Genomic DNA, 21,094 nt, shown 5'->3' on the forward strand with positions numbered 1-21,094 from the left:
ACGTTTTGCTGTAATTACAAGTGCAAGATTTGTTGGGGTTTAAATCTAACTTTTCACATAAACGTACTAACATTTCGTTCCGTTCTTAATAGATTTGTCAGAACAAAGCCTGAACAGCTGGCTTCAACTGTTGCTAGAGAATGTCAATTGAATTTAGGTCTTAACCTTGACTGGCTTGTTCTAACACCTCTAAACTTTGGCTATTCACTGCAAGGAACGTTTTTTACAAACATTTAACTGTCTAAAATGAGAGAATCGCATACATTTCTACTAAATACACCGGGAAAATATCAGATCATTTATTTTGAAAATTCCATACAGGAAGTACCACAGTCTTTAGTTCACTCTAATTGGCTGGCTTTGGCCTCGAGCGAAACCGTCGTAACGGAGGTTGACTGAATCGACGCTAGGAGTTCCAAGGAACAGTCTAGAACGGCATTTCCTGAAATAGCAAATAAACATGCCTCGAGTCTACATCGGACGACTAAGTTATCACGTCCGCGAAAAGGACATTCAGCGGTTTTTCAGCGGATATGGAAAACTAATGGAAATCGACTTGAAGAATGGGTGAGTTTTTGGCTGAATAAGCGAACGTTGCTCGTAGCTTTGGAACCGCTAATGTTGAACGACGTTAAGTACAGGAAATGTTGTAACGCGAAATTTCTTTGTTTCAGTTGGTAAATTTTGCTTCATAAAAGGTTATGTGATGATTTTGACCGAAAATACAGTGCTAAACTTAAGTTTATCAACTGATTTTTGACTCCCGTGTAGCAAATGTCGCATGGCCAACATGGCGGCTTTGTATTTTCTACATTGGAGAGCTAGCGTGGGCCTTGGTAGCCGAGCTAGCCGCTTGATGTTGGTCGTATGTTTTTGAAATGCTCTTATTTGGTGGAGTGTTGTTCTCTGCCCTAACGTTGAACCGTATTCTTTCATGCAGCTATGGATTCGTGGAGTTTGAAGACAACCGGGATGCCGACGATGCCGTGTATGAGCTGAACGGAAAGGATTTGTGCGGAGAACGGGTGATCGTTGAGCACGCTCGGGGCCCACGGCGAGACCGAGATAGCTACGGTGGGGGTTACTGGGGCGGAGGGCGCAGTAAGTGCCATCTATTACATCATATTCTTTTCCCCCTTCCCTTCAGGGTGAGGTTCCAGTGTAGAGTGCGAAGAGTACAGTTTTTAGCAATAAACTAATCAAATTTGTTGAACATTTGTTGTCTGGTTGACTCGTATTTGTTAATTTTATGTTTTCTCCCAGGTAAATAATTTTGACTGAGAGCCCTGGGATACACGCATTTCGTGCATGCCTTTCTTAAAAAATATCTAAAACTGTTTGTAGTTTTTAAATTTAGTTTCTTCACGTATGTAAGCAGTAGTTTGACTAAACGAAGTACTTTGTTTTCCCAAACTCATCTGTGGTCATATTACAGTTTTCTTTGGCTTTTCTTTTTATTTAGGTCAAATCCCACCCCACTCGAAAGTTGTTTTCAGTTCCATTAATAGTCGCTGACCTGTGAGTTTTTGCTCCCCCTGATCATGGCCGCCCTGCATTAAATAGCGGCTCTTTGATGGGAACGAGCAAATAACTGCAGGTCAGGGTGTATGGTGACCCATAGTGCTCTTCATAGTGTAAACTGAATCCATTTTGTAAGTTAAAATTCTTTCTAATATTTCTTTGACTCATTTACTTCATATTTACATTATTTAAACCAATATAGCTAGTGTACATTGTGCTTGGAGGTTAGGACTTAACTAACACTTTTTCGTTAATTTGTGTATTTGCTAACTTTGGCATTTCTCTATATTTTTCTATATATTAAACATTAACAAAAGTCCTTGATGTTTCAATTTGAAAGAGTCCAGCTGCGGGCTGAGGCTGAGAGTCCATTGAGGCTAAAGATGACTGGCTAAGATGACTGCCTGTCCCGTTTGGCCTTGGCTTTCACCTTACAATGTGTGTGTGACCTTTGCCCCCTTGATCCTTGGCTGACCTAACCGGAAGCCATGATGACAGCAACCTTTTGCCAATAGACCAGGGGTGATGGTGAGGATTGCCATTGGTTTCTATGTTGACCGCAAACATGACTGGATCGGCTGTAGTTGAACAACTTACAATCTAAAGAAAATATGTAAGTGCAAAACTGGGAAGAAGGGTTCACCAGGCTAGCATCTGGTAAGGTACCAGTTTGAAATGCTTAGAAAAGTCATTGTATCATTTAGACTCAATTGAATTCACCAGCCTCCTTGACTAAACACCATGTGGATGCCTCCTCTCTTTTTGTTACAGGGTTCAGATGGTCTGAAAGAACATCACTGTCCAGCCAAAGCATTTCTATAAGCTATACACTTTAGTTAAAAGCCTTTGCTTTGCTGGTACTAGAAGCAGTGGTGTTCTTTGCAGCAGCAAGCATCTTTATAATGTGAATGCTACAGACTTTTAAAGAGTCTTTGCAGTGGCTGTTAAAATCTCTTATCTGAAGCTCTGTGAAGGAGATAGGGATCTGAGGGACTCCTATTTGAATATATTCCCCAGTTTGATCTGGCCTGTTTTCATTCGGTAGTCCAGACCAGTAGTTTTCTTGACCGTATCACTTTTAGTTCGTTCTAAAGGATGTTTGTGTGTGCTGTCGTCTCTAAAGGTAGTGGTTACAGCAGCAGCAGCAGCAGCAGCAGGAGCCGCACTGGAAGGGACAAGTATGGCCCTCCAGTCCGTACAGAGTACCGCCTCATTGTGGAAAACCTGTCAAGCCGCTGCAGCTGGCAAGACCTCAAGGTAAGCCATTTTTATTTCCTTCTCTCATTTACTTCGTCAAGGTTGAATGCTGAAACTGTGAGCGTTTTGTTACATTTGTCTCTGTCTCGTGAAGGACTTCATGCGTCAGGCAGGCGAGGTGACGTATGCCGACGCCCACAAGGAGCGGACCAACGAAGGGGTAATAGAGTTCCGGACTCACTCTGACATGAAACGGGCCATGGACAAGTTAGACGGCACAGACATCAATGGGCGAAAGATTCGATTGGTGGAGGACAGACCTCGCAAACGAAGGTCTTACTCTGGCAGCCGCTCCAGGTGGGATTACTCATAGATTTCAAAAAATTATAATTTTTTTCCCTCTGGAAAACAAGCTTCTGATTTAAAATAAATAAATAAGCTTCACTTGAGATGTCATGCGTTTGATGCCTCGTCTGTCATCAGATCTCGAAGTCGCCGCCGCTCCCGCAGCAGAAGCCACAGGAGCTCAAGGAGTCACTCTAGATCTCACTCCAGGTAAGTTCACATTGAAATGTTTTGAGTCAGCTGTAAGAGTTTTTGTTTTTGTCAATCGGTGCAAACCTACAAAACTTCACCAAAATAATTTCTTTCTCCCCATTAGGTCTCGTTCGCGTAGCAACAAGAGAAGGCATCATTCTCGCTCGAGGTCTGAGAGGAAGTCTCGTTCCAAGTCGGGAGAACGGAAATCGCGCTCTCGCACCAACAGATCTCGTTCTGGATCCCATAAGTCCAAATCTCGCTCGCGCTCACAGAAATCTCGTTCCCGTTCAGCCGACCGGAAATCAAAGTCCCGCTCCAAGAGCCGTTCTAAGGTCAAGTCAGAACGGGATTCTCGTAGCAGATCCAAGGAGATGGATGTTGGTGCTGGTGAAGACAACAACAAGAAGTCCCGCAGCCGGTCAGCTTCCCCTGTAGAGAACGGTAAAGAGGAGCGCACCGCCAAATCAGTGTCCCGCTCCCCATCCCCTCAGGAAGACGAACGGCGATCTAAGTCCAGAGAGAAGCGGTCAGCATCCCGCTCAGTCTCCCGCTCAAGGTCTCGTTCACGATCTAGATCAGCCTCTCAAGATTAGATGTGGAAAGCATTTTCCCCCTCCTCTTTTTTTTTCTTCTTTTTTCTGTTTTATTATAATGTTGTAAATAGTAAGCAGTTTCACAGGCTTCTGCTTCCTTACCTTTTCTTTTTAGAGTGTGCTGTTTTGACATGCCATCAATAAATGCACATTGTCGGGGCTGTTTTTGGAAACCTGCCTATGTAAAACATTTCTGATCCTAAGTTTGGAGTAGTCTTTGCTTGAGACTCATTTTCTAGCCCACAGAGGAAATTTTCTTTTATTATTATTATTTTAAGTCTGTTTTCAATAAAAAAAAAATTCTGGTTTTATACGAACAACGTTTAATATTCTTTGGTCAGTTACCAGTAAATATGCTTGTGGTACACTGTGTATAATTTACCATCATTCTTACTTTTTCCCAGATTATATAAAGAAATTTTTTTTGTTTAAGTTTTATGAAGTGCACAGTTATGAGTGAATTGTTGGATACTGATGCAGTTTTTTCTCTTATGGGCCTTTTCATTTATTTTATTTTTTGCCGGAGGAAACAAGAGCGTGTACTATTAAACTTCATAATTACATTGTGAAAAGTTTGTTGTACTTTTGAACATCTTTCGTTGTAGTTGGGTTATCCTTTATTTTTATTTTTTTAATAAAATTGTCCATAAGCTGTGCTAGGATGTATTTTTTTCTAAATTCTTAGAAATGTTGAGGCAATGGTTAAATTGAGATAGAGTAGACAATAATGCTGATATACTTTCCTGACAATAGCTGCTCAGGATACTGCCCTTTTCATTTTATTTTCCACGCTTGTTCCTTTCTTTCCCCTGGTTTGAGGTGCGATTCTCGTACTGGAGTTCTTCCGGTTAAAACGACTGAATTCGGATATTGTGCATTTTTGTTGATGTCGAAATGACGAGCTGAATGCTGCATCGTAATTTTGTCCCAACAGTTTATTTTTCCCCTCAATGACTAAATAAAATGTTTTTTAAAATTGTATGTTCAATTAAAGAGCTTAAAAAGAACATGTGACGTGCTTTATTGAAAAAAAGAAGAATTGACTGCAGTATTGACGTGACCTATATCGTGCTAATTATATAAGTGGTCTGTCTTGAAAGTGGCTCTGGCTGTGAAAATATCCTGTTCTATGATCAAATGTCTATTTAAAAGTGATAGACTATCCAGACTGGTAAGCAGTTTACTTGATAAACCCAAATATGTTCACTGAAGTGTTAAAAATGGAGTGCTTGCTAAAGAAGTCCTTCTGTCGTTAGGAAAATAAATAAGCGATCAGCTACTGTGTTGTGGCTTCACGCATGCGCAAATTGAGCACCGGAGCCGCAGGAAAGCAGCGCTGGTAAGCCAAATGTCAGTTTCCTAAATGTTGCCAACGCCTTTACTTTCACATTTATAACTATTTTAAAGCGGACAAGGAAATACTATTCACCTCGCCTCACAAGAACAGGCTCCGGTTTGTGTGCTTGCTTGTTTTATTTTTAAAATGTCCATTAGGTACATCCTATTTTTACGGTATGGATGTATTCAATCAGAAGCCTTTTCGATATAAGAGATGGGAAAACAATTATCTGATTAATTATGGCTGAAGACTTAGTCTTTAAAATAATAAAACTAGGCTGCTGTATTTTTGTCACTACGGTGTCCGACATGCTTAACGGTGTATGGGTAAGATAATACTAATTCATTAAAGATGCTTATGGCGAAATTGGTAGGTTCTTTTTTTGTATACAATTGTGGGTTTTAAAGGACTTAGTGTTTTGGTTTTCCACAATTTTTTGGTTTTTGGATTTCAGAACCTCCGCCATTTTAACTGAAATGCTGTATTTTTGTGTATGTGTGTGTGTGAACTTGAAAGCTTGTGCGTAAATATTGGCGTGTCACCATTGTTGCCTTATTTTATTGGATGTAATGGATGGTTGTTTGGAAGTCATTATGGTCGCAGCTGTTTTGTAGTTTTATGAAAGTAGATTTAGCGTTCCTCTAGGACTGACTGTTATTTTTTTTAATTATAATTATTATTTTTATTGAACCGTTATTTATGGGTTAATTTTGATTTTTTAATAAATGTTGCTTCTGTTAACAGGCTACCATTCAAAGACAGTTTTGGCATAAAATCTAACCCAATCTTTACACAGTCTGTAACATGGATTAAGGTCAACAAACCCTTAAAAAGTAAAACAGGAAACAAAAATGATAGACTTTCTTTTGGTTAAACTTGATATTCCATACCAATACTCCCTGACCTTTTTAAAATTTTTAAAAAGACCCAACATAAAGTAGTGGATAATTTAGGAAGTGTAAGAAGAATTATCTCTAAGGCATGTTTCACATAAATCTAAAAAGTGTGGCATGCATTTGAACGCCACCCTTTTTTGCTCTGATGCCCCTAAATGCAATCCAGTGAAGCCAACTCACTTCAGAGGTCACCTAGTTGTGTGTAATGAGACAGATTTGTTCTGCGAGGTTTTTTGAGGTTTGTTTGAGAACAGTAGTGGACAAACAACATCGCAAGAACCAAAGAACACAGTTAGGGGTAAATTATTACCCTACAGTTCAATCCATTACCACAACGGACTTGGAATCTGACTCTTAGACACTTCCAATCGGACCAAACCTTTGGAAACCTGAGCGCTTTGAAACTTTTTCAGAATAATAACAATAATAATAAAAAATTTGCAAGTCACTATAAACCTCTTAGTCTTTTAACGCATTTTTTGTTTTGTTTTGTTTATTGGCTTTCCAGCGGTCCAGCATAGGAAACAGGGAGCCACCAATATGAGTGGCAAAGTAAACATGGACGCTCAATCCAAAGAAGCTGACGGCACAACTACTGATCCGTCGCCCTCCCCTGCCGGCGAGACCATCCTCATCTGCGACAGTGTCGGCAAGAAAGCACGAGCCATGCCCCACGCCACCACCACCACAGCTCTTCTCTTGCCAGGTATAATGATACGTCAATGAGCTGCAATTAATGTTTTAGTTCAGCTAACTCATGCTGCTTGGTTATTACATTGTTAAAGAAGCGCAACAGCCATTTTGTGGAAAATGTTAAAGGAAAACGCAGCGCTAGCCACCACCAGCGCTTCCTTCAGTTTGTGAAAAGTTCTTGAAACAATCTTCTCTGAACTTAGGGCTTGTCATTGCTACATTTAAATAAGTCAATTTGTATTTATCTCTACATATATGAGAATATTTGTATATTGCAAATATACAAATATTTGACTACAAATCAAAGCAGCCCAATTAGCCCAAGTGCTTCTTGTTACAGTTTTAGAACAAGGTCAGTAGATCCCTTTTTGATCTGTGTAGTTTCCAGTCACTGATCACGTCCACCTTCCTCCCTAAAATAGCAAGTTGACTTATTTTAAATGATTTATCCATCCAATTCATCTGAATTGTTGATAAACTGAAACATTTCAGGATAACATGAAAGCAAAAGCAATGAAAAGAACAGAAAATCTATTAGATGTCTACTTTTATAGATCTCTACTATTCTAAAGCAGATTTTACATGACTGTTTATCATGTAAAATGAGCAGAGTTTTGTTTTTATTTTCGCATGGCGATGGAAAACTGAGATGAACAGAAAAATTAATCTTCAGGGAAGAAGGTTGCATTTTGAGAGTAATTGATAGAGATCTTGATATTGTGGTCTGTAAATTGAGTTTAGATGGTTGTGCTCCACGCTCTGTAAATTTACATTTAGGTCACGTGATGTAATTATCTCTATTTTAGCTAACAGCGATATCCTTTCTCTGACATAATGTCAAGCGGTTACTTTCGTCGATCGCAGTGAGAAACGACGCACTTACAGGGATGCATGTTGTGTTTCCTGCAGCTCCTCCTGGTCACCAGAAAGTGGAACTGACTCAAGCCCTCGCTGTGGCAAACCCGGGTAAAGGCAGCAGACCAAATGAGATAGCTGCTCCCACCCTGACAGCACAGGTTGGGGGGGCTTGTAGCATCGTCCACGTCCTCGAGTGGAAGGAGGGGATGGCCATTCTGCCCAGTAGCAACCTCAAGGTGAGATCCTGTTTCTGATCTGAGGCTTTGAAGTGTTCAGCGCACAGAGAAACAGAAACAGAAGGACCGGTGCATGTTAGCTTTTAGGGAGTTATGTTAATAAAAGCAGGTTCTCCTACATGCTTAGTTAGTTGCTTTTCTACATAATGCGATTCGTCGAATCTTTTTGTGGAGCAGAAAGAGCCAGAATTGTATCAGAAATAGTTTTAGGCGTCCTGTGACTGCATCAGAGGCCGAAAGTCGGACTCATTTTCACAAACGGGCCCTCTTCTGTGCACGTTGCAGTTCTGTGTGAGTGATGTAGGCACACTGAGCACGCTGATAACCCCAGGGACCACCAGCGGCCCCACTGACCCAGCAGCAGGGACTTCTGGACGATCCATCGAGGCAGAAAGCCCGCTGGACAAACCAGGTAGAGTCACCAAATCACTGGAAACAAAGACAAAATACAGCATTTTAATGAAAACGTTTCACTTTTTACACCGTATAAAAATAAAAAGGTACCAGATATTACAACCAGGATTTAAATTGGGATGTATTTATAGTTTTAGGAAGGATGGAAGCAGTAAATATTTGGCTGTGCTAGCAATAAAGGAAACTCTTTATTGTGTTAGACTAATCCAGAGTGCTAACTCAGCCAGTCAAAACGACATAAATGCTCCAAAAGATACTTCACAATTAGAAGAAAAAACTTTGCAGACCATTAAAAGGCCTGTAATGCACGAAGAATAATCTAGTTGAAATTTATTCAGTTTATGAAATAAAGTTTTTATTGATGTAAATATCAAAAACACCAGGCGAATTGTTCACTTTCACAAAGGCATTACAGCTTTCACAGATCATAAATATTGTTTAAAATAATGTTTTAACCTGTGTTGAATACTGCAGTTGGAGGTATGACCAGTCTAGGCATTTTACATTTTGAACTGAATTTGGTAAATATTGTGTAAATGCTTGTAAAGCAGTAAAAGAGCCATTTAGTGATTCATCCAGCTGGTTGCTGTGAACGGGATGCTGCCTCAGCATTATTGTTAAAACTAGCTGATTGAACCACAAAACTGAATAGATTTCATGTTGCTTATATTTGACTAATTTTACATTTTAGTGCTTCTAGAAATAGTTCTGACTGGTATCTGGAGCCAAGCAGCAAAAAATCAGCTGCAAGATAATTTAAATAATAATGTTTATGTCACTGAACCAAGCAGCATTTAATACTGTTCCGTAATACTAAGTGTATTTAATTTTGCTGCCAGACCAGTTTTACTGACACACTGCTGTTTCCTGTATACGTTTAATATTTTCTCCAATTCAGCGATCCTACCATGTGCGCACTGAATGAAGCGCAGATGAGCAACAATCACACGAGCTGCAGCAGAGCTCCTGTGGAGAAGTCAAGAGGCTGCAGCTGCATGTCCACAACGTCGTTCGGCAATAACAAGACAAATGCGGTTTTTTCGTGAACTGGATATGAATTTTTAATTCCTCTCAGCCCCAGAAGTGTCTGTCCCTGTCGGTACCGTGAGAGCCGCCGCCGCTGTGGAGCCAGAGAGGCTGGTTCCTGTCAAACCCGAGGCCCAGATGGGGCTGGAGCAACAGAACCACGATCCAAGAGCACAAAGGAGCTACGCGGAGGAGCTCCGCAGGGACCCTGTCTCAGACAAGTATGCTTACAAAACAAACTTTGAGATTTTTTTTTTTTTTTTTTTTTGTGCATGCAAATTCAACTCAGTTAATTCTAGTCACATGAATCAAACTCATATTTAATCACATTGACTTCATTCTAACCCAGTTAAATCAGTTCTAATCAATCAAAGTCAAATTCAGTTCAAATAAATTTTCTTCCACTGTGTCGCATTCGATTATTGAGTTCAGCAAATTTTAGTCAAATTTAACTAAGATTTGACTAAATTCATCGCGACTTCATCTCGTTCCCTGAAGGGAAGTTTGACTTTTTGCATCACATTTCTCTCTTGTCTTAGGAGAAGTGTCAGCGTGGAGAAGGTGCCTGCAGGTGGGCGGGTCTCCTCTCTGAATCCAGACCACCTGAAACCCATGAGGAAGAGGAAGAGGAAGGAGTACTTGAGTCCGTCCGAGGAAGACTCTGACATGGAGGGAACGGTGGGACAGCAGTTGCCTCTCTATTTACATTTAGTGTGAAGCTGCTGCTTCTTGTGGGATTTGATAGGTTTCGGTTTCAAGATATTTTTTCAGATAAAATATCTATTTTTTCTATAAGAGATTTTCTGTGTTTAATTCATTTCAAACATATTTTCTAGGATGAGAAGATGGATTATTCTAAGGCAGATGGTCGACTCATCAGAGGAGGTTATTGTTTCCTTTTTCCATTCTTGTGCTTGAAAATGCTGGATTTAAGTTTCAAATTTGTAAAATGACTTGATGAATAAAATAACGAATAATAATTTGTTAATTTGGCAATTTACTCAAGATATTTAGAGCCGACTCCTTCGCTTTTTCTGCCTTCTTCTATTCCAGTCAATATTTAATTATAGCCAATATTCTTCTCTGTCTGTAGTCCTTTAACAAAAGCTTCAGAGCTGCATATCATAAAGAAATACTCTGATTTATATTGTTTTGAGAAGGTGGAGACAGTAAAACTGAACAATGGACCTGGACTCAGTATCTGGAGGAGACCAAATCTGTTGCTGCTCCCAACAATCTCTTCCACGAGGTATCCTTCCCTTTCTTTTTATAACTTGCAGCATAAATATAATATAGCAAATCACCCAAGAATAAGAGGAAATACAGAAAAAATATTTACCTTTTAGATTTATCTTCCGTCATGTTTCTTTGGAGTTTGAGGGTGTTTATTTTTAATGAGAATGCGTTTGGATTTTGTGTTTTTAATCTGTTTCTAAATGTCCTGGTGTGGAGGGTGAGTGTAAGTGTGTGTCCATATGTGTGTGTTTGGACAAGGACGATGCAGAGTTCTTACCCTGCAGCTGCTAAACAACCAGCTGGCATGTAGATAGCATCTAATGTAACCCAATCTGATTCACTCTTTCCTGCAGTTCTCCAGCAGTTTTGTTTCTTTATTTCTTATGACTTTAATTGTATAGAAAAAAGTATAAGCTATTATTAAGTGCCATGAACTGTAACATTTATAGTTCTAAGTCACATTAAAATGCATATTAAAAAACAATTATGTTTAAATAAAACCCTCCAAAACAATCAGCTTGAATAAACAGTGTTCATAGTTAATGCCTCTTTAGAAGCTGCCTCTGGTTTGACGTCGAATTATGAACGTTGAGTTTTAGAGACTTCTACGTACATAGGAGTTTGAGGTCACTAAAGATAAATCAACAAAATATCAGCGGGAATAAATGAAAAACATTTTCAGGGTTTTTGTTATTGTTGTTTTTAGAAAACTAATAATCTTTTAACATTTTATGAGTCATTCCCTTTCAGAAATAAATTTGTTGGTTGAATGAAAATCATATTAAAATATTAGATAAGAAGAACTTTAGTGTTAAATGTGAGAATTTGAAAAAGTTTGATGTTTAAAATGACAGAAGTTTGCAGAGACTTTTCTTTACGTCCTTCGCTCTCCCCTTCATTGTGTCTGATGGAAAGATTATTTAGTTCCTGTTTCAGCCGAGCGGCCGACAGCTTGGAGAAATTTGACCTCTGAATCGTCTCTTATTTCAACCACTGGGAAACAGAAAGTCATGGATTTCTAATCCAAAGCTCCTAGAAAAATTAACTCACAAAAATTAAAATGCTTTACTTGCATTTTTTTTAAATGGGATTGGTCCGATTTTTCCCCCCAGCCGATAAAGCGAGGCAGGTTGCATCTTTCTAAACTGTTCTGTGTGAGAAGAGAAAAAAAAAAAACATATTTAAAGGTTTCTATGCAATTCTCTCAGGGGAACCAACAATTTCGTCTTCATCTGTGTATCTTTTATCTGTGCTGAAGTGAGTGACGAGTTTGAAATTCCTTGCGTTCAGGCGCAGAGCGTCCCCACTGTGAAGAACGGCTTCAAGCAGGGGATGAAACTGGAAGGCATCGACCCGCAGCATCCTTCCATGTACTTCGTCCTGACCGTGGCTGAGGTGAGCCACACGTGCAATCAAAACATTCAGTCTGTCGCTCACAAAGACCCCGCTGAGCAACGTCGATTGACAAATCGCGGCTCATTCGCGGAGCGGTCAGAGCAGGACGGGGGCCAGGCGGCCTCCTCCGGGTTTTGCCGCTCTGACGTGTGCGTTGCGCTGCAGGTGTGCGGTTACCGGCTGCGGCTCCATTTTGACGGTTACTCTGACTGCCACGACTTCTGGGTGAACGCCAACTCTCCCGACATCCACCCAGCAGGCTGGTGCGAGAGCACGGGAGAGCACAAGCTGCACACTCCAAAAGGTCAGAGGTCATGGCGTCTGTAAACCTTACCAGTCCACCAAAGAGGGTCACAGAAATTTCACGAGCCTTTTTTCTTTTTTTGTATTTTGACTAAATAATTCAGCTGTAGAAAAAATGTTTTCTCATTTTTTCAAACATTTAGCCAAAATGTGCAGCCTTCTGTCGATATTTATTTATTTACCATATTTGGGATTTACTCAACTAATAAAAAAAGAAAAAAATTAACCAAAGCTGAAATGGCTAAAATGAATATATTTACTATACTTTTGTGTGAGTGTTAGCGAAGTATTAGCTGATATTTCTATGCTGGCAGTTGTCAATTCCTTCATCTTAAATGTATAAAAATAATAAAGTAATTTGTTTAAAGAAGCAGTGCCATGCTACAGTGTAAACAAACACAAAAACAGGATGATTACCTCTGAAGGTTTGGAAGCTGACGCTCCATGTGCCGTCCCTGGCTCCCTGTTGTTTCTGCAGGTTGTAAGGAGGAGGAGTTCACATGGACCAACTATCTTAGGATGACTAAAGCTCAAGTTGCTCCCAAAGAACTTTTTGCCAGTCCTGGGCGGGTAAGTGCCGCTCCACCGTATCATTCATGCTGCACATATGAGCTGCAGACACCAGGAGCTGGCAGGTTCAGTGCCAGGAAACTGAATTCTGTTTTAGTTGTGCATTTTTTAGTTGGATGAAGATATAGTTACTAAATGTTTTTGAAATTTAGAGATGGTGGTGCTTGAAATAAGAAAGAAATCTCTGTATCAGTTGCCTTTACTTTGCTGTTTTTATTTGTCTTAGTTGATCCCGACGTGTTTGTCTGTAAGTTGAACAACACTTACCAATTCCTTACTGTTCTTTGTGCTCGTTTCTCAGACGGATGTAAAGTGTGGTTTCGAGACAGGAATGAAGCTGGAGGCCGTCGACCGAATGAATCCCTCGCTCATCTGCGTAGCAACCGTCACAGACGTGGTCGACGACCGTTTTCTGGTTCATTTTGACAACTGGGATGATACGTACGACTACTGGTAAGCTCTTGGACTCTGCAGGTCATTTTGGCCTTTTTGTCTTCTTATTTGGTTATTTTATATCCAAATTTGTCCTTTGAAGATTTTGTTATTGGCGCTATAGGCAGTTTTTTTTTGTGTTTTTTTTTTAAGTGCTGAATCCAAAAATCACACTGTTTGTTCTCAATCAGGTCGACTTTCTGAACTATGGATGCAACATGAGCATCAGAATGCATGACTTGTTTTCACATATTAATCAGTTTCCTGAGAATCTGGGATCAGTGGGATCAGTGATTGATAATTGATCCCAGTCAGGTTTATCTGATTTATGTCCTCAATCAGGACATAAAAGATACAGAGAATTTTGCACAATGAAGACATAATTTTTGACTCATCAGGGTATACTTATGAGTCTTATACTCATAAGTATACCCTTATACTTATACTTATACTTATACTTATACTTATACTTATACTTATACTTATACTTATACTTATACTTATACTTATACTTATACTTATGAGACTGATAAGGGTATACTTACCCTTATCAGTGTTTACTATTCAATTTACAGAAATCCAAGTTTCCAACATTTAATTAACACACTCTTTTTTTCTCCTAAAGCCTTAACTGGATGAGAAATATTAATGGAAATGAACCGATAATGTCACAAAAATGTAGTCAACTTAGTCAGAAGATCAGATTTCTCTAAATCAAATTAGTATAACAACTTGACCTGAAAAATGGATTGTCATTTATTTTTTATTCAGCTGTGCATAATAGTCTTAATTCAGTTGAAAAAACATAGACAACTTCCAAAAAATATTTTTTGTAACTCAATGTAATCAGACAGGGAATGGGCAGAGAAAGTAGAAAAGACATGCAGCAAAAGGTTCAAAGGGCCTCATGCTATTCCATATCTGACATTTTTTGATTTTCAATATTGACAGTTTGTACCATGCATGAATTCATACCCACCAGGAGACACTTTATCAACTGATTACTTAAACCTGTTTGACTTGTTGATAAGGAAATATGGTGACAAATGACCGCCCACTTATAGATTTCTTTACTCATTTTTATGGGTTGTAGAAATACAACCAAAAAAAAAAAACGTATACATCATATTTTAGATACTTTGGTAAGAATTGGTTCATTTAAGGGCATGAAATCACCACCAGAATCTTCAACACACAGAATACATGGGAATGCTAGTGAATAATTTTTTAAAATACAATTTCTTGTCTTACACTAGCAACTCATTTTTGTTTTTTGTTTTTTTGTTCTGCACTTCAGTTCATTCTGATTTTAACCTGTGCAGGTGTGATGCCAGCAGCCCGTACATCCATCCTGTTGGTTGGTGCCAGGAGAGGAACCTTCCACTAACGCCGCCCCAAGGTGACCAGCACAATATTACCAGTAACTACTTTCAAATACCCCAAATAACCACATTTACCCATTCTTCATGTTCTTTGCAATTTTTTTCACCTTTTACTTTCATGAATGAAGCACCTGATCTGATTTCTGTAAATGTGGGTTAAATCCGCTTTACGTCTAGACATTATTTTCTTATGCTTTTTTTTTTTTCCCCTGTATGCTTTAAGAAGTTCTAATTAAAATATCACAAGGTCTTAATATGAATTTTGGACGTGCTTTGTTCACAATTGTTGAACAGTTGTTGTTGGCAGGAAGTAAAAAGTACATATTCACACCATAAAAAGTGTTTTCTGCTGCACCAGATTATCCTGATCCCGGACAGTTTTCCTGGTCTCGGTACCTGGAGGAGACCGGCTCCAAGGCTGTGGCTGCCGACGCCTTTAGAGTGGTGAGTACGTAAAGGAAAAGAAAAACAACAAGTGTTTTTCTCATTTTTCTTTTCTATTTTTTTTTAGAATACGTTTGATACGTTTGCTGTAAGTTTACTCGTTTTGCAGAGGCCGCCTCACAGCTTCCAGCCTCAGATGAAACTGGAGGCCGTGGACAAGAGAAGTCCTGGTCTGATCAGAGTGGCGACGGTGGAAGAAGTGGAGACTCATCGCATTAAGGTAGCACTCTTCATCTGAGTAGCGCACCTGTGTGATTTTATAAAACCCTGATTGATCTGCTTGACATCACATTTTGCAGTCGACGTTTCAGGCTCAGACGTTTTCATTTTGAATGTTTCCCTCATGACTTCACTTCGTTTGTTTCTCCTTTCCCAGGTGCATTATGATGGTTGGAGTCACATCTATGACGAGTGGATGGACTCAGATCACCCAGACATCCACCCAGCAGGGTGGTGCGAAGCGACTGGCCACCCTCTGAAAGTTCCTCCCCGAGACGCTAAAAGTCAGCAGCCGCATGGTAACAACAGGAACTTATGACTCTGTGTTGCTTCGAAAGCATCTTTGTTTCTATCTAGTGCTGTATCCTTCCAGATTTCTCCCCTTTTCACGTTTTTTGTATTTTAAATGGCTATTTGAGGGAATTAGGTAAAGGTAATCTGGGTAAATACAAAAAGTATTTCTCAAAAAATGACTAAGAGGCTATTAAGAGAAATAACTTTCCAAAACACTCCTCCTTTTTAAGTCTTGATGTAACTGTGACAAATTCACCACGTATATTTGATTTGGTTTCAAACTCCGCATCCAAGTTTGATCACAGCCAGACTTGTAAAATGAAGATGCAACTTAAAAATAACCTGTCTGACAAGATGAAGCAGACCAAAACATCTTAAAAGCAACACATAAGGTCTCAGTCGTGGATGAGAAACAAAGTAATTTAGATGGTCATTTTGGGAAGTGTTACAAAGCCGTTTCTAAGGCTCAGGATCTCCAGTGAACTTTAGATACTTTGGTAACAGTGAGAGCTATTGTCTGCATATAGAAAACACATGGAACAGTTAGTGAAAATCTAACTGCAGCGTTTTATATAAAGGGACATGTTGAAGACAGTTTAACAAGGTGATGACAGTGTGATGGTTTGGAGTTGCTTTCTTGCATTATTTGCTGGAACTGAAACTTTAAAGAAGAAAACCCCAAAGCAGAAAGTTCAGCTGTTGGTTCGTGATCTTAAGGTCCAGTGAGATTTGGTTATGCAGCAGGGTGGTGATCCACACCACATCTGCAAGACTGACTTAGATGCATTGCTGTGATCTGAGAAGGTCATCCAGAGTCCTGCGACGCGGCTGAATTAACCCAAATCTGGAAAACAGAGTGGGCCAAAACTCCTCCTCAGTGACGTAAATACCTTATTGCTAGGTCTCATACATATTTGTCAGCAGTTATTATATTTAGATTTACTTTTTCACGGGTAAAAACTACATTTTGTTTTCACCCAGCTTCTATGTTTAGGATATTAAATTGATGACCTGAAAAATTTTCGAGTTAAAAAAAAAAAGAGGCAAAGACTGAAGAACTCTTCAATGATACAAATTGATCTTTACAGGACTGGGCTACATTCAGGATTTAGGATAACACCACGTTTGTACACTGTTTATGTGGTTATTCACCATGTTTTTTTGTAAACATTTAGGTGTGAGAGAGCCTCCTGCTATGGGTCAGAACACCTACCCCACCACGGTCTCTTGCAAACCCATCAGCCACCCCAGAACCAACAAGTATAGTTTCCACAACAGGTCAGAAATGAGCTAACCTGCCCATCTAGTGATATAAAAAAAACCTGCACATTTTTAAACACTTTGTGCTTTGAGCTGAAGTGTAATAACACATCACTGAAACAAAAAGAATCTGGAGCAAATTGTTGAGCTGATAAATGTTTGAATGCTACCAATTAAAATTGAAACGTAAATATATGTATTATATCTATAGCTGTCACTGTAACCATTTCTTTCTATTCTAAAATCTAAAAATGTCAACATATGAAACATTTATTCATAACCAAACATTAAGTGTCTAGATGTAGAAACTGAAATGATAAAAAAAATAATAATAAAAAACTGTGAATTATGTAGCAAGTCCCAGATTTTAATTTGGGACTCTGTCTTTGAAACAGGAAGTGCCCAACCCCGGGTTGTGATGGTTCAGGTCATGTGACCGGTCGGTTCACGGCCCATCACTGCATATCTGGCTGCCCGTTGGCCGAGCGCAACCAGGGAAGGCTGAAGGCCGACCTGTCGGACTCCGAGTGCAAGAGAAACCTCTTCATCGGCCAGAGGACTAAGAAAACTCATTATCGTGGCAGGTAGAAACCCGTACGCATAAATATGTGTGCTTCTAATGACTGGAAGTTTTATTCAAGGGTCACAAAGATATTTTCTTGTTTTAAGGATTGGCCGTCCGCCCAAATACCGAAAGAACCAACAGAGGGACTACCAGAGTAAGGTTTTGTCTGTTGTTGTTGCTACATGTAAGATGAACAGCAGTATAAGCATTCATTGGACAGATGTCTCTAAAACTGAATTAACTAGACACCAGAACAAGGGGCATTTTTTGGGGGGATAAACCAAAGACAGCATTCTAGGTCATCAACCTCCTGCTAACTGTGAAGCACGGCGGTGGAAGTGTGATGGTTTGGGGAATCTTTGATGCAGCAGGAACTAACTCAGCATCATAGAACGCACCCAACAACCAGAGAGCCCCAGAGGAAAATGTGAGAACGCCTGTAAAGAACATGACAATGACACCATCTGTCATGTTTTACCAGGAAATCAACAAAGACTGGCTTAGAAATAAGTAATGGAAAATCCTGGGCATAGTCAAAGCCCACTGAGGTGGTCTGGGGTGAATTGAAACAATCTGTACATGTTAAGAAACTCCTCATCAAACGTCTCGAAGCTGAAAGGAAAACCTTCCTCACACTGATATCAAAGACTGGTGAATGGCTACAAGACGTGATTTGAACTAAAACGAGTAACAGAGGTGGGGTGGGGTGTCCTAACTTTGTTCTCATCAAGAAACTACAATTTTGTTGACCTTTTTTTAAAGTTCATCCAAGTCAGTTTTTAATAGTCTTTAAATCACATTATTTTCCAGAGATACATAAATTAAGATTAGACAGCGACATGTGAATATTTGAACTCAATATATTAATTTGGGTTTTCTCATTTGTTCTCACCTGGCTACATTTGGTTATTTAATATTTCTGTATTTGCATATGGACTGCATAGTAAATGAGATATTTTAAAAAGCTTAAATCTTCTAATAAATATTGAGTTATAAGAAACAAAAATAATGACGAAGTGAGAATAGACCATTCAGATGTTAGTGTGTCAAACCCTTTTGTCAAAGGAATTATGTCCTCAGTCCATTTCTTGTTCTTTTTGCCCAGACATGTCCTCGGAAGGAGTGTACCCGTCCCTGTTCATGTCGGCTCTGACCGGTCAGTCCGACCGGACTCTGTCTCTCTGCTGGGAGCAGCACTGTAAGCTGCTCCCGGGCGTTCAGGGCATCCATGCCAGCCAGGTGGCAGCATGGAGTGTCGATGAGGTCGGCAAACGTTACAGCTCACCTTCCTTTTCATGGAGTCATTACTGTCTCTGTTTTGATCGTTCGGATTGTCTTCGGTGGATCTCTGCAGGTCTTCAGGTTCGTCCAGAATTTGATTGGCTGTGAAGAACAGGCTCGTCTCTTCAAAGAGGAGGTGCGACCACCAAATGATAAAAATACATAAAGACGCACAGCTCTCTACTGTCAACAAACAAAACCTGTCGTCAACCTCTGCCCCCTGTTTCTCCAGATGATTGACGGGGAAGCTTTGCTGCTGCTCACCCAGACCGACATCGTGAAGATAATGAGCATCAAGCTGGGGCCCGCCCTCAAGATCTCCAACGCCATCCTCATGTTCAAAACCACAGACGAGGGGCTCAAGTGATATCACTTCCGCTCACCGGAGCGAGGCGTCGATCATCGTGTGCCAAATCCATTCTGTAGCAGGGTCAGAAAGGAACCCTGAATACGTTTTTCCATGTGTTTGGTGTCTTGTGCCCATCAGAGAGAGGGATGGGAAAAAGGGGGAGACTGGAGTAGATTGGATAGAAACACAGCTGAGAAGGTTGGGTAAATGGAGATCATTTGTACAGCTGATGGAGGAATCCTGAGATGTTTAAAAAAATTGGTTGAAAAAGATTGTTTTGCTACATTTCTTTGGTCGGTTGTTGCCAAACACTAAGACATCTGCGTTACAGAGTTGTCGTCTGTGGAGTGTTTGACTAAAACCTGCTCAGCTGTTCAAGCTAAACCTCAGTTTTGGCTATGAATGGAAAAAAAAAAAAACTACAGTGTTTTGATGACAGTATTGTTAAGCCAGCACTAGAAAAAACAGTGACTTCCTGCACGAAAGATCAAATTCGACACAATAGCTGGGTTTAGCAGAAAGTATCGTAATCGAAAAGTTTACGTGGAATCCCAATTTGAACAGAGGCGAGAAAAAGGGGTCGCGATTTAAAATAAAATATAACAACGCAGACAAAACACCTGAATTATTAAACTTGTATAAAATGAAAGGGAGAAAACTGAAAAAGGAAAGAGAAAGGAGAAGTGGATAGTCTAAAACGTGGGTAGAAAAAGTAAGAAGGAGGTGTTTATTGCAGTAAATGAGGCCGGATAGTGAGGCCTCTGCGTGCTTCACATTTTGTGCAATAATAAATTCAAAGGGGTCTGCTTAGAAACAGATGCCTAGCTGTTGCTTGGTAACAGTATAAAATAATTGAACACAAACAAATAAGCTACTTTAGTCAGTCTGTTTCATGCACAGAGAAACTCAAGTATTACTTGTAATCAGAAGTTCAAGTTGTTTGTACTTAAATGTCTCCATTGAGAGTTAGAAAACAGCACAGGCTTTGACTTGTTATCTCTACTTGGGAAAAAAAATCTGAACTTATTTTTTTCCTAATGGAAAAACGAAAAACAAATCCGCGTTTTAGCACAATTGTAAAATCTGGACGGTATGATAAGTACCACAAGCCGTCACTAGAGAGTGCAAAAACAAATCCACATTTAGCACTATAAACATATGTTTGGTATCTAACAAGTTTATTTGTGGTTGGCACTCCGTTTAGAGTGCGCATATGTTTACATTTTGTGTCAGAGGTTTGGCTGAAACACTGTATGAGGTTGAAATTGTGTGAAAAGAGTTTTATGTTTAAAGGGCTTTCGGAATATCTGTTTGTCTCTCTGGTGGGATTTCTTTGTGTGTGTCGGGGTCAGCGCGCGCGCGTGCGTGTATGTGTGTGTGGAAGCAAATGAAGATAAATCTTGAGTCACAAACGCCATTCAATACATACAAAATAATAAACATCCAACCCTATCTTGTCTAATCTCCTTTTCTTGTCTCGTTCGAGTCTTGAGGAATAGCACTTCCTTTCCTCGCGCAGGTTTGTGTCCAGAATACTATTGACTATAAACTGAGTTCGCGTGCATCATATCCCCCTGTTGACCGTATTGTCCTCAACTGTTGTCTGTGGTTGGTGACAACTCCTTACACGCCCTTTTGGTCTTCACCGCTTATCGTTTTGTTCCACAGCGGCAGCCAGGACGGTGCTGATAAACCAGCCAGACCGAACGGTGTTGGCCGGTGTGCCAGGCGCTTCACACAGGAAGAGGGCCAAACAGAAGGCTCCAAGATAAATACGTAGATTTTCATCCTAGAGTGTGACTTTATTTCATTGATGACCTTTTAATATGTACCCGCTTAAAAGACAAGAAACTGTTCCCCCTTCAAGTTGTTATTTTCAACTTGCAGATATCAGAGATTAAGTCTGTCATGGTTTCCTGGAACATTAAAATTCAAGAAGATTAAAAAAAATTATAAAATTAAAAAATAGATATAAAATTGTATTTTATAAATATTTTTATTATTTCTTTCAGAGTCAAAAATGTAAATATACCGAGAATACTAAAGAACAT

General features: G+C 39.7%; 2 protein-coding genes across 5 annotated transcripts; both read left to right on the forward strand.

Annotated features, from left to right (window-relative positions):
* Positions 1-366: 366 nt before the first annotated feature.
* Positions 367-4,858, forward strand: LOC122840041 (serine/arginine-rich splicing factor 6-like). Its single transcript, XM_044132161.1, has 6 exons — positions 367-567; positions 941-1,101; positions 2,645-2,778; positions 2,873-3,075; positions 3,202-3,273; positions 3,380-4,858. The coding sequence occupies exons 1-6, from the start codon at positions 461-463 to the stop codon at positions 3,849-3,851; spliced, it is 1,149 nt and encodes a 382-aa protein (XP_043988096.1). The 5' UTR covers positions 367-460; the 3' UTR covers positions 3,852-4,858.
* Positions 4,859-4,969: 111 nt separating this feature from the next.
* On the forward strand, positions 4,970-20,495 carry l3mbtl1 (L3MBTL histone methyl-lysine binding protein 1). Of its 4 annotated transcripts, none has more exons than XM_044132192.1 (23): positions 4,970-5,022; positions 5,108-5,201; positions 6,595-6,792; positions 7,689-7,873; positions 8,159-8,285; positions 9,363-9,534; positions 9,853-9,991; positions 10,150-10,198; positions 10,474-10,562; positions 11,840-11,944; positions 12,110-12,248; positions 12,726-12,817; positions 13,119-13,270; positions 14,572-14,669; positions 14,972-15,075; positions 15,185-15,295; positions 15,452-15,593; positions 16,764-16,866; positions 17,244-17,432; positions 17,518-17,567; positions 18,519-18,676; positions 18,768-18,830; positions 18,927-20,495. In XM_044132192.1, the coding sequence occupies exons 3-23, from the start codon at positions 6,627-6,629 to the stop codon at positions 19,059-19,061; spliced, it is 2,568 nt and encodes an 855-aa protein (XP_043988127.1). In that variant the 5' UTR covers positions 4,970-5,022; positions 5,108-5,201; positions 6,595-6,626; the 3' UTR covers positions 19,062-20,495. The 4 variants fall into 4 exon arrangements, with proteins under 4 accessions (XP_043988127.1, XP_043988121.1, XP_043988134.1 ...); XM_044132186.1 differs by having other exon boundaries at positions 5,108-5,190; XM_044132199.1 differs by having other exon boundaries at positions 5,108-5,190; positions 14,572-14,648.
* Positions 20,496-21,094: the final 599 nt, after the last annotated feature.

The sequence above is a fragment of the Gambusia affinis genome, linkage group LG01 (assembly GCF_019740435.1).
Source record: "Gambusia affinis linkage group LG01, SWU_Gaff_1.0, whole genome shotgun sequence".
NCBI lineage: Eukaryota > Metazoa > Chordata > Actinopteri > Cyprinodontiformes > Poeciliidae > Gambusia > Gambusia affinis.

What these genes read in the sequence shown, in the direction of transcription:
- l3mbtl1 (XM_044132192.1), top strand. Translation starts at nt 6,627, where the DNA reads ATGAGTGGCAAAGTAAACATGGACGCTCAATCCAAAGAAGCTGACGGC. An exon ending in AAGCCCGCTGGACAAACCAG is followed by an intron (nt 8,286 to 9,362) that starts GTAGAGTCACCA and finishes AATTCCTCTCAG; the next exon opens with CCCCAGAAGTGTCTGTCCCT. An exon ending in TAAAAGTCAGCAGCCGCATG is followed by an intron (nt 15,594 to 16,763) that starts GTAACAACAGGA and finishes GTAAACATTTAG; the next exon opens with GTGTGAGAGAGCCTCCTGCT.
- LOC122840041 (XM_044132161.1), top strand. Translation starts at nt 461, where the DNA reads ATGCCTCGAGTCTACATCGGACGACTAAGTTATCACGTCCGCGAAAAG. An exon ending in GAAATCGACTTGAAGAATGG is followed by an intron (nt 568 to 940) that starts GTGAGTTTTTGG and finishes TCTTTCATGCAG; the next exon opens with CTATGGATTCGTGGAGTTTG. An exon ending in GCAGCTGGCAAGACCTCAAG is followed by an intron (nt 2,779 to 2,872) that starts GTAAGCCATTTT and finishes TGTCTCGTGAAG; the next exon opens with GACTTCATGCGTCAGGCAGG.